Below are 12300 nucleotides of genomic sequence, written 5' to 3'. Positions count from 1 at the left end.
TGAATTTAGAGACACAAAACACATGTGCTGAGAAGATTATTTTACTGATTATTAATAAAATAATAACTTGATGTCTCAACCCCTGTATTGAGGTCATCATCAGAAGGATATATCTATAGGAGCCATGCTACATGCTGTTGCAGTCTATAAAGGTAAACTAAATCTACGTTGTTAACTAATCTTTTTCTTAGCCTGACCTCTAGTGAATAAAAAAAAATAAAAAATAAAATAAAATAAATAAATAAATAAAAACTACAATAAACTCTGCTAAAGTCCTAATGTACTAAGATTCTTCTGGAATTGTAGAGTTTATATTTTATATTACAATTATTTTCTGGATTTGTACAGTACAGGTTGCTATTGAATGTTCAGTGGAAAAAAAAAAAAAACTTCACCAAGTCTTCTTGTAATGAGATTTTTCTTTGTGGTTGCTATGAAGGTTGTAGATGGGTCCTCCACATTCTTGGAATGGTTAGACTATCGTTTTTATTGAGATTCGGATTATGTTTCAGCATTTCACATGATTCTTTGAATTTCCGCTCAAACCAGGTTTTGGTGTGGTGTAGGGACTTGGTACCTTTCCAATCAATTCTGTGGTATGTTTGGAGTGCGTGGTCAGAAAGGCCGGTTTTTCCAAAATGGAGGTATTTAATGTGTTGTTTGTGTTCATCCTTCCTGATTGGGATGGTTCGCCCAGTTTCCCCTATGTATGGTATGTTACATGTGCATTGTATTTTGTAAACCGCTCGGTGAGCTAAGTGTGGCAGGGGATCCTTGGAAGAACTGAGTAGATGTCTTAATTTTGTCGGGGGGTTTAAAGGTGGTTTTGATGTATTTGTGTAGTGTTCTGTCTATTTTTTCGGAAATGCCTCTAACATATGGTATGGCAATAGCATTCTTGAAATCTTTTTTGTATCTCTGTGGAGGATCTTGTGAATGGTTTTTATACTGTATCCATTTTTTATAAAGGTATGTTTGATGGTCTCATATTCATGGTTAAGAGCTTGTTCATTTGAACAAATAGTTTGAGCTTTGTGTTTAAGGATGCTTATGACCCCTAGTTTTTGTGTCGGGTGGTGATAAGAAGTTTTGTGTATGTACTGGCCTGTGTGTGTAGGTTTGCAGTAGACTGAGAAGGAGAGACAGCCTGAAGGAAGATGTGTCACGAGTGTGTCCAGGAATGGAAGAGAGTTGTATTTTTCTATTTCAATGGTGAATTGGATGCATTTGTGTTGTTTGTTCAGGTGGCTAAGGAATGTATTTAGTGCTTCGTGGCCGTGGGACCAAATGGCGAAAATATCATCGACGTATCTGAGCCAAATTTTGGGCTTCAGGCACATCGACTCTAGAGCTCGTTGCTCAAAGTCTTCCATATAAAAGTTCGCTATTGGGGAGGGGGGGGGGAGTTGTGAGCCCATGGCTGTACCCTCTTTTTGAAGGTAAAAATTGTTTTGCCACACGAAATACTCAGAGCAGTGTAGGTGGGCAGAGAGGGCCGTGATGTCATGTGGAAATATGTTCTGTAAGAGCAAGATAGTATTATTAATTGGAAAATTGGTGAAAAGGGAAGTTATGTCAAAGCTGACTAATAGATCTTGGTCGTTGAGTGTAATGTTTTTAATTTTGTTTATGAAATGTTGTGTTTTTTTTATGTAGGAATGGGAATGACCTACCAATTCCTTGAGTGTGGCTGCTAATTTTTTGGCTAAGTGGTAATTTGAGCTGTCGATTCCTTCCACAATTGGACGTAATGGTGTGTCTGTTTTGTGTACTTTTGGCAGGCCATAAATTCTGGGTGCACGGGCATACTCAGGTATTAATCTTTTAATTGTTTCTTCCGGCCACGTGTTAACTGATTTAAGTAATTCAGTTGTTTTCTTTTTGTTGCATTACATGGGATTGTAATTCACCATCTGGTAGGTGTTGTGGTCCGATATCAAATGGTTAATATTTTCTGTGTAGGTTGTCCGATTTAAAACAACAGTGGCATTCCCTTTATCTGCTTTTGTGATAATAATGTCATTGTTATTTTTTGGTGATTTGAGGGCCAGCTTTTTTGTTTTGTTTAGTTTGCTGCTTAATTTTTTGGTTGAATTTAGTAAACAAGCAATTTCCATCTGTATTTTGTCAGTTAAATTGGCTGGGAGGGATCTTAAACCTCTCTCAATATGATAAATTATATCAAGTTTATTTACCGACCTCGGTGCAATGGTGTAATTTAAACCTTTCTCCAGCAGCGAGAGTTCACCTTGGGTGAGATTGTAATCTGATTGGTTGATAACCAGACAGTGGTCTGATGGTGGTTGGTTGCTCCTAACTTCGTTTGTGGGTGATTGGCTGCTCCTTTTGTTATGCCATTGTAATTATCTTGTGCTTTGCTGTAGTTTTAATGCTTGAAACTTCATTATTAATCGTTTTTTGTTTTTGAGTAATAGGTGCTTGGCCGAGTCGTCTGTGATCTTGTCCAAAATATCCCAAATTTCTGGATTAACGTAACTGGATAGCTCAAATTTTAGTTGTAACACTTTGGCTTGGATAGATGCGAAGTTTTTTCGTGCCTCATAGATCTGTTCCCTTAACAACGCTTTTTCTAGGATGGCATAGATACGGAGTGCTTTAACTGATGTAAATTTCTTCTTTAGTTTAATGCAGCCCCCCCCCCCCCCGAGATGGACGGCCCTGGGAAGAGGTATATGGGGAATTAAGTAGACTGAATGCTAATAAGGCTGTGGGGCTTAATGATATATCATTGTATAATTTGAAGGAATGTGTCAGGGAGTTGAAATCTGCCTTGACATATGTGTTTAATATAAGTCTACATGTAAGCAGTACAAGATTGTACTGCTACATAAAGGAGGTGACAAGATTTTATTGCTATATAAAGGAGGTGACAGAATTCAAACAGCAAATGATAGGCCAATCTGTGTGTCAGGTGTTGTGGTTAAAGTGATGGAAAGGCTGGTGAGAATCAATATCCAGAATTGGGTTGACAACAATGGTATTATCTTTGATGGACAGCACGAATATGCTAATGGGAGTTCATGTTTTAATAATCTATTTACTTATTACAATAAGGTGACAGCAATATCAGATGTGGGAGATGGTTATACAGTAGTCTACTTAAATTTTGCAAAGGCTTTTGATAAATTACTGCATGATAAGTTGATAAGTTGTATATGGGAAGCAATATCTCAGAAGAGGAAAGTCGCTAGCAGTGTGTTTTAGAACCATTGCTGTTTAACCTGTATGTTAATGATATTGGGGAAGATTTGAATGGGGATATTCAGGTGTTTGCAGATGATGCAAAGTTGGAATGAACTATGAGGAGTAGAGTAGATGTTGTTGCCTTACAAAAAGACTTGAACAGACTGAATGAATGGGCACAGGAGGGGAAATGCCAGTTCAATATTGCAAAATGTAAGGTTTTTAAATTTAGAAAACAAAGATGGGATGCAGAATTTACTCTTGGGGAGACATATTGTTGACAGTGGAGGAAATAAGAGATTTTGGGAGTGATGGTTGATAAGGATCTAAAATTTAGAGGACAACATGATGAATTCTAGCAATGATACTGACTTGTAGAAATAAGGAGATTCTGGTTCCATTGCACGAGGCTCTGATTAGCCCACATATGGACTACTGTGCACAGATTTTGTCACCTGGTTTTAAAAGGATGAAGAGATGTTGGAAATGGTCCAGAGGTGATTGACTAAAATAGTTTCTGATCTCTGGAATGTTGAATATGAAGAAATATTGGGACAATGCAATTTGCAGAGACTAGTGGATAGGAGGAAGAGAAGTGATATGATAGAGATGTGCAAGTTGGCAAGCAGTTGTTATAGGATTAACATTGAAGAATTTTTTCATAAAATAGTGGGAGAGAGGTCATCCCTGAAATCTGTATAAGGGTATGAGCAAGGGAGTGAGGTTTTGCAGGATTTTTGCATGGAGAGCTGCAAATGATTAGAATGCATTGTGTGAGAGCATGGTGCCTGCAGAGAATTTGAATGTATTTAAGGTGCGGTATGATGAGTTTTGTGTATGACAAAAGGGAGCTCCTAGATGAGTCTTTAACTTCATGGGGTCTTAGGATAATAATAATAATTAACATATTATAAGTTATAGTAAAAGGTAGAGCCTCCATAGGTCAGTCAGTATAGAAGAAGCCCTTTGGTCAGAAAGACCTGGGTTCGATTCCCATCCATGATGTGAGAAACCTTTATCTGGTCTCTTTTGACTAAAGGTGAGTTAGCTGGTCTCATATGGAGGTAGAGGATTTTTTTCACGAGGAAACTTGAGTTTTTCATGCCTCAGAATAGGCAAAACAGCCCTGTGAACACACACATCTACAGACATAAGACATTTCTGGAATAAGGATTAATCAACTTATTCTGAAGGATTTCAGTTTCGAATGCCTGCACAGTGAAGTGTGGGTCTACGTGTGATCATAAATCAGAATAGCAAAAGGTGGCACTTGCAATGTGCATGAAAGAAGCTGTGCTGCTCTTGGCATAAAGATAAGTGTTTTTATTTTATTAAATTTTAATTATTATTTGTAGTATTTTACTCACTTGTGCACTTAATTGTGTTTGTTTGAAAATTTTATTATGCAATGTTTTTTAAAAAGTATTTTACATGGCACTAATGTGTACAAGAAAAATATCAGCTAAGGCTTCCTTATTCAATGAAATTAACATGATGGATTTCGTATGTAGATGGCCTGATGAATGCCCTTTGAATCAAACATTACTGCACAAATGGCAACTATTCATAGCCTTGTTGAAATTGAGTCTTAAGGAATAAAAAATATTTTTTTTTATGGAGCCAGAAATATTTTATGTTGTACACGCAAGGTTGATTGATCAACCTATAGTACATTAGTACAGTATATGGGTAGTAGGTTGGGAAAGGAGGAACTTGTTTACATTTGATTTAAAAGACTGTATATTGTATTCCTTGAGAAACACAACAAGGGAAGACTGTTCCACAATACAGCAGTTGCGAGAATGAAGGAAGAGGAAAAGAAACTTGTTCAATGGGTTTCAAGGTGCACTGTAAAGGGATGTTGAGCAGCAGTTGCATGTGTTCCAATGAGCTTAGTACAAAGGGGGGAATTATTGATGCTATTTCAGATGAACATTTCCCATAGAAATATTTGTAGAATATACATATTGCAGAAACCAAATGTCTGTGCAAATGAAAAAACCAAATGAAAGTGGGAGAAGTGAGTTGGTAAGCGATGGGTCATTAATAAGTCTAACTGCTCTTCCAAAAATCTGGTTTACAGTCATTTTAAGATTGACTTAATGCTTGTAAATTTCTCCTTATCAAACAAAGATATGCCAAGTTCAAATCACTTTAGGCATTAATATCCAGACTATTTCCAAGGGGAAAAAAAATCTGGTAAGCTTTAATAGGAGTTGAAATCCATCTATTGTTATTCCTTATTCTTACTTATTCATTTCTTTGTTATAATACACAACGATGTTTAAACTGTAACTTGCATATGATATACGATACTTACATGTTAATGTGCAAGCACTGTTCATACTTTCAGACATCCTTTGTAGATTATTCAGATAAAAAAAAACAACAAAAGACAAAAAAATTTTTATTTTCAACCAATAAACCGTTAAAACAGGAAGTTCCATTTTTGTAAACTTAGAGCATTTTTATGAAGGTTTAAACAACTTACTTGTAAAAGCAATATCCAGCAGAAATAACTCCAAAAATTGCAGCTGCACTACATCCAGCAACTATGGCTGTAAACAATAACAATATATTTGGTTTTATGCACTATATATATCAAACATAACTATTTTTGACAGATTAATATAAAATGTGTGTGCCCCTCTGCAGGTCAAATAATAGCCACAAAGTTCTTCACTAAAAACTGGGTTCAAATCCCAAATAGAATGTCAGGAACCATTTATAAGGGCTTTTTAATTGAAGGTGAATCAGCTTGGTTAGCCAGTCTCATATGGAGGGTAGAAATGTTTTGCATCCTGCAAAACAGACAAATCAACACTAGGGAACACATGCAGATGATAGATATAGTAGACTATGCAACAGAAAGTTTCAAAGCTGAGTTAGTTGGTTGTGACAAGTCTGTTGAGTCCAACACATTAAGGCAGTGGTTCCCAACTTTTTCAGTTCACAGAGCCCTTAGCGTATCATGGTTTTCCCACTACATCTGAAGTCAGAACATAGGTCTACCTAATAGTTGTAGTGCGCAGTTGGTGTGGTTAAGTTGGTTAAGTTTAAAAAATAAATGAAACATGTATTTCAAATTTACAAACAATTTATGTAAGTATTAAATAAGTACATATTTTGAACAATCAAATCATTGAATAAATAAATCATAATTAGTTGGATGGGTGAGCCTGATGTTCATTTCTCAAATCTTGGAATCAAACTTGTACAGTGTCCATTAGATGTCCTTCCTATCATCGCATCAACACATCGATGGTCCAATTCTAAAACCACATGGGCTGTGTCATTTCAGTGAAAATATTGAAATATGATGATGATGATGATTCAAAATCACAGCAGATCCCAGGGCACCTTGCTGTAACCTCGGCTATTGGCCATCTGTGGCTGACTTCCCATGCATAGCTTCCACCACAACAGCTCTATACACAGATGATACTACAAACAATGGTTCGTTCCCTCCCTGCAACCTACACAATAGCAACTGCAAAAGTGCTAAATGCAATATCAGAAGTATAATAGGTAAAAAAAACAAACAAACTGCAAATTGATGTCAATGCAGACAAGAGCACTTCAGTGGTATTCACAAGACATGTGTCCCCAGATGATGACGTAGTCATGTTTGGTTCCCATTATATGGTAAGTAGTAGCCAAATACTTAAGGGTACAACTAGATAAATGATTTTGCTTCACAACTCATGTCGATCATATCTGCTCAAAAGCAAACAAGGCAGCTATACAAGTTACTCAACTGTCATAACTCGCTAAGCACAGAACTTAAACTACTCCTATACAAGATGCTGATCACACAACAGATTCAAATGTTAACAAACTACAGATAATTCAAAATAAATGTTTACTAATAGTATTCAAAGCACTGTTGTTCATAAGAAATATACAGCTTCACTGAGAGCTGGCATATTTCTGAGAACAAAAATTTCCTAAGTGAAAGGGCTGCAAAAGTTTCTTTGCAAATGCTGCCATCCACCCTATCTTATTAATTCACCAAGCAGTAGACTATGGTGCGCATGACCTTACAAAAAAAGATTCCAAAACATCCCAAGTGTGTTCAATAATCCAAGTGATCTAAGTGTTCGATAATCATCCTTAATCCAGAAATTTCTTGCAAATCCAATAAAAGGATAAAGGACCATAGTCACAATTAATCCATCATGCGAGAACAGTTAACTGTATAATAAATTTAGTTTAATCCTTTATCCAAGTGTGAGCAAACAAAGTTTGCGCCTGAAAGTATCTTCAGGACTGGGGTAAGGTGATACAGCACCAGGGCAACTCGTTGCAAAGGTGGAGCAAGCTACCAACACTCCTGTCTCAGTATCTCCTATAATGCAAAACACATCTCCTTGCGGATATGTCTAATGTTATGCATTAAGGGAAGGGCCACTACCCAGACTAGTTTCGACCTTTATTGAGGTCTCTTCAGTGGGAGCCAGGCCCAAGCTGAGATACCAGGCAGAAGCATTCGTAGGTCATCTCTACCTATAGGAGTTGCCAAATGGTGTGCCACCCTTTTTTAATAAATTACTCTGGATTTAGAGAAAGATGTTGAAAGTTTATTTTTCACTTGGTTAGAGTATAATAAATTTAGTTTAATCCTTTATCCAAGTGTGAGCAAACAAAGTTTGCACATGAAAGTATCTTCAGGACTGGGGTAAGGTGATACAGCACCAGGGCAACTAGTCTGGGTAGTGGCCCTTCCCTTAATGCATAACATTAGACATATCTGCAAGGAGATGTGTTTTGCATTATAGGAGATACTGAGACAGGAGTGTTGGTAGCTTGCTCCACCTTTGCAACGAGTTGCCCTGGTGCTGTATCACCTTACCCCAGTCCTGAAGATACTTTCAGGCGCAAACTTTGTTTGCTCACACTTGGATAAAGGATTAAACTAAATTTATTATACTCTAACCAAGTGAAAAATAAACTTTCAACAGTTAACTGTGGTATATTCCTTGATTTGACTCCCAATGATGAGACCTCAATAAATGATGAAACTGGTCTGGGTAGTGACCCTTCGCACAATACATAGCAACACATGCATCCAAACGTAGTGTGCTTTGCATTATGAGATAGCACAGCAATTAATGTGAGCAAATATCAGAATGAGGAACTGCACAAGACATTTGTGCCTATGGTGGTCCCACAGAGGGTTCTACTAAGGAAGAAATGGGGGAATTTTCCAAGGCATTAGAGAAGACAGATGACACAACAAAAAAAGAAAAGTTGGTCCTTGTTGGACCAACAAGGACTAAACAGAAGAGTAGGAAATGATTACCAGATAGAATGTTCTGGGAAAATTTGAAGAAAAAAGCAAAGCTAATAATATTGGTAAGTACTCCTGCTGAATTTCTATACAGGAAATGGACTAGTTATTACTAACACCATGTTCCAAAATAAAAATGTGCACAAATTCACATGAAGATGAGATGCAAGAAATAATAAAGGTCTCACTGACTGTTATTGCTGATAGTGATGTTTTCCCACTGGTTTAGTACATGAGAGTATACAGAGGATCTGAAATTGGAAGTGATCACCATTTAGTTTTGAACAGGATAAAACTGAATTTCATACTGAAAAGAAGAGTGTGTAAGAAAGTTTTCAAGTGAATCAAACTTAAGCAGCTTCCAGAGGTGAACTGCAGACTCAATTTTACAAACATTATTCAAGAAAAAATGAACCAAATCTTGGAGATACAGTGGCAAACCTTGAAGAAAACATTGTCTGATTCAGCCAAAAATGTATGTTGTGAAGTTGTTGGCAAGGATAGAAAAATCAGAATTCCATGGTGCACTCAGGAAATTAAAGAGGCAGTCAAGGAAAAGAAGAAAGTGTATCAAAGGTTTCTGGCAAAGTAAGTGAACTTGTGATCATAGAGAATACAGAGAAAAATGTAAGAAGGCAAAGCACACAATGTAAAACTAGCTAAACAGAAGTCATGAGAAGACTTCGGTAAGAAAATAGAAGACAGACATCAGAAAGGTGGCAAATATTCTGGAGGCTATTGAAAAGATCAGAAATGGATGAAAGAGTACTATAAAAGAAATCAGAAATGATATAGGTAACATGAAATCTAAAGATAAAGACACTTTAATTGGCTGGAGTAACTACTTGTAAAGACTGCTAAATGAAATAAGCAATGACAGCACAATGGTAAAAACCCTCAACAGAAATTCAATCATTAATACATATTAGTACTTGAAGTAGAAAATAGCACCAACATTTGACCTGAAAAGCTCAAATTATACACTGCATAATTCAGAAGGCTTGGTCAGAGAATCAAATTCCAGATGATTGGAGTAGAGATCTTGTAGTACGTAATCTATTAAAAGGCATAAAACTAAGTATGAGAATTACAAAAGAATATCCTCTGAGTATTCCTGGTAAGATTCATGCAAGTATACTTAAGAAAAGGCTAAGAAAAATTGTGGAAGAGAAGCTTGGGGAACAAGCTGGATTTAGACCAAATAGCAGTTGACAGGATTGAATTTTCACTTTAAGACAAGTAGTGGAGATGTCATGAGAATATAACAAGGATCTGTCTTTAAGTTCTGTAGATCTGAAAAAAGGCATATGACAAGGTGGCAAGAGAGATGCTGTTCAAAACACTACAGTTATATGGGACATTATATGAAGTAGAACTTAGTTTGTATTTGAGTTGCAAGTCAGCAGTGAAAATTGAAGGAGTTACAGGAAGATAGCTTGATGTTAAATCAGGTGTGAGACAAGAGTCTGGGTGATTTCTGTGTGTTCTTTGAGTATTTTAATAGTAAATTGATAGATACGATTATCTGTGCACATAGCTCCCATAAAGAGGAATACAAAGATGGCGTCCAGGTCACCAAATTTGTCTAAAAATTTTAACTTAAAGGATTTGATTTAGTGTACCGTTTGCAAAATGTATGCATTGAGGAGAGCGATTTGAGTCTAGTTAAACAACGATAGTGGAGTGAATGCGTGCAAAAAGTGTAAAGAATGTGAGGATTTAAAGAGTGTTTCAGGTCGTGTGAGTGATATCGTTGTTGAAAGTGAGAATCTAGATAACAGTGATATGCAAGGTATGAATGGTGATATTTGGGAGGTGGTACCTGATAGCTGTGAGAGTGGTGTTGAAAGTAAGAATGAAGGAAAACATACAGAATGAATGAATGAATCATCGGAGAATAAAAATGATGACACTAATGCAATGAGTGAGATCGCTCTATTACGCAGAGCGATACATAGGGCAAATCGGCAGCTGGACCGTTGGCAAAAATGTTTACCAAGCATACCGACTAATAATTGCCAAAAGTATGATAGAAAAAATAAGGGTATGATAGTGAGTGTAAACAAAATGAAAGAGCGAGTGTTGTATGGAGATTCCTTAGTAAGAGGTGTGTTAGTTGAGAGTTTAACAAAATCGTACCAACCTGGTGCGAACGTTAAGAATGTAAGCGAGTCAATTAGAATGCAAAAGCAGCGGGTGAAAGAATTGATAGTGGCAGCAGGTACAAATGATTTGAAAGGAAACAAAATGGCTATGAGTGAGGATGTGAAGGAATTGCTTGAGGTAGCAAAAGAGAAGAGTGAGAGAGTTAGGATGGTGAATCTGTAGCTGTGGTATGACAGTGAAGAGTATAGAAGGAGGGCCATAATTGCTAATGACTTTATGCGTGAATTATGCAGGACGAGTGGTGTGGAATTTGTAGATGTGTGGAATCAGTTCGATGGGCAAAAGGATTTATATAAAATGGATGGTTTACATTTGAATAAATTTGGTGTACGGAAACTTGAAAAGGCATTGTCGAATGTAGTGGAAGTGAATGTGCAGAATCAGGGAAACTAGAGTTATTAAGGGGAGGGGGGAGGAAGGAGATATGCAGACTTTAGGGGAACAGTTGAGTGTGTGAATGTGCGTAATATGCCCAAGCGAATAGGAAAGACCACGAATCAGAACGGGATAGTTAGTATAAGGCATCAAAATAAGGATGGGATAAATCGGCTTCTGCAATTTATGTATACTAATGCCAGAAGTATTAGGAACAAGAAGGAAGAATTTTTGACCTTGGTTAGCACTACAGGTTATTGGCATTAGTGAAACATGGCTGACAGAAGATGACACAGCTAGTGGGATTGAATGTAAGGGGTATGGTGTGTTCAGGAGTGACAGGGAGAATAAATGGGGGAGGGGGAGTGTTATTGATGATAGCTGATGAGCTACAGCCAAGGAGAATAGAAGTGGAACCGTAGGATAGAGAAAAGAGCACATTTGAGGCTATTAGTTGTCAGATTGAAACTAGTGGAACAAAATATACAGTTGGGTGCTGCTATAGACGAGGTGATGGAATCGATGGTGGGGATAGTATGCATAAGCAAATAGAAGAAATGAGTGGAGGAAGGGTAATTATTATGGATGATTTCAATTATGGTAACACTGCTGGAAAGAGGAGAGGGCACATGGGAGGAAGGAATTGGATTTTATGTGGTTATTAGGGGATAACTATCTGCGACAGCATGTAATGGAAAATACTAGGGGTCAGAGAGTGCTTGACCTAGTAATTGCATCTGAGAATTTGGCTGTAACGAATATGACACGTTGCCACCAATTGGTGAGAGTGGTCATAGGGTCTTGACTTGGGAGGCAGCTAAAGGTGTGGAATTTACAATTAAGACAGGGTACATGTGGAATTATCAGGCTGGTAAGTATGACAAGCTTAAGAGTTTGATTGGTTCAGTGCCATGGCATGTACAACTGCAAGGGCTAGAAGATGATAGTGCATGAGAGGCGGTTAAGAAGTGTTTGCATGAAGCAATGGCTGACTGCATACCTAGAGTCTGAATAATAACTCAAGTAGGGGTTAAATGGATGAATAACACCATTAAGCATGAGCTGCAAAAAAAGAAACAACTATGGAGGGAATTTAAGGAGAAAGGTGACCGGCAGGCACATTAATGGTATAAAGCACAGGCCAGAAGGGTAATGAGTGTGGTAAGAAAAGCAAAAAAGGATTACGAAAGAACATTGGCCATGCAGGCTAAAGAGAATCCTAAACAGTTTTTTCGATATGTTGCAAGTAAAAGAAAAAACGTATA

General features: G+C 37.2%; 1 protein-coding gene across 2 annotated transcripts in view; it reads right to left on the bottom strand.

Annotated features, from left to right (window-relative positions):
- The window catches only part of LOC150110597 (uncharacterized), a 198607-nt gene that overhangs the window by 63384 nt on the left and 122923 nt on the right, over nucleotides 1-12300 (bottom strand). For both annotated transcript variants that reach the window (XM_090395067.1, XM_090395065.1), the window contains exon 4: nucleotides 5696-5762. In XM_090395067.1, the coding sequence (XP_090251193.1) occupies nucleotides 5696-5762 (67 nt within the window). The remainder of the gene's footprint in view (nucleotides 1-5695; nucleotides 5763-12300) is intronic.

The sequence above is a fragment of the Typopeltis vanoorti genome, chromosome 1, assembly GCF_054136105.1.
Source record: "Typopeltis vanoorti isolate ZY-2024b chromosome 1, IOZ_Tvanoo_1.0, whole genome shotgun sequence".
Taxonomy (NCBI): Eukaryota; Metazoa; Arthropoda; class Arachnida; order Uropygi; family Thelyphonidae; genus Typopeltis; species Typopeltis vanoorti.
The sequence above is the reverse complement of the archived record's forward strand: the minus strand, read 5'-3'. Positions and strand labels throughout refer to the sequence as shown.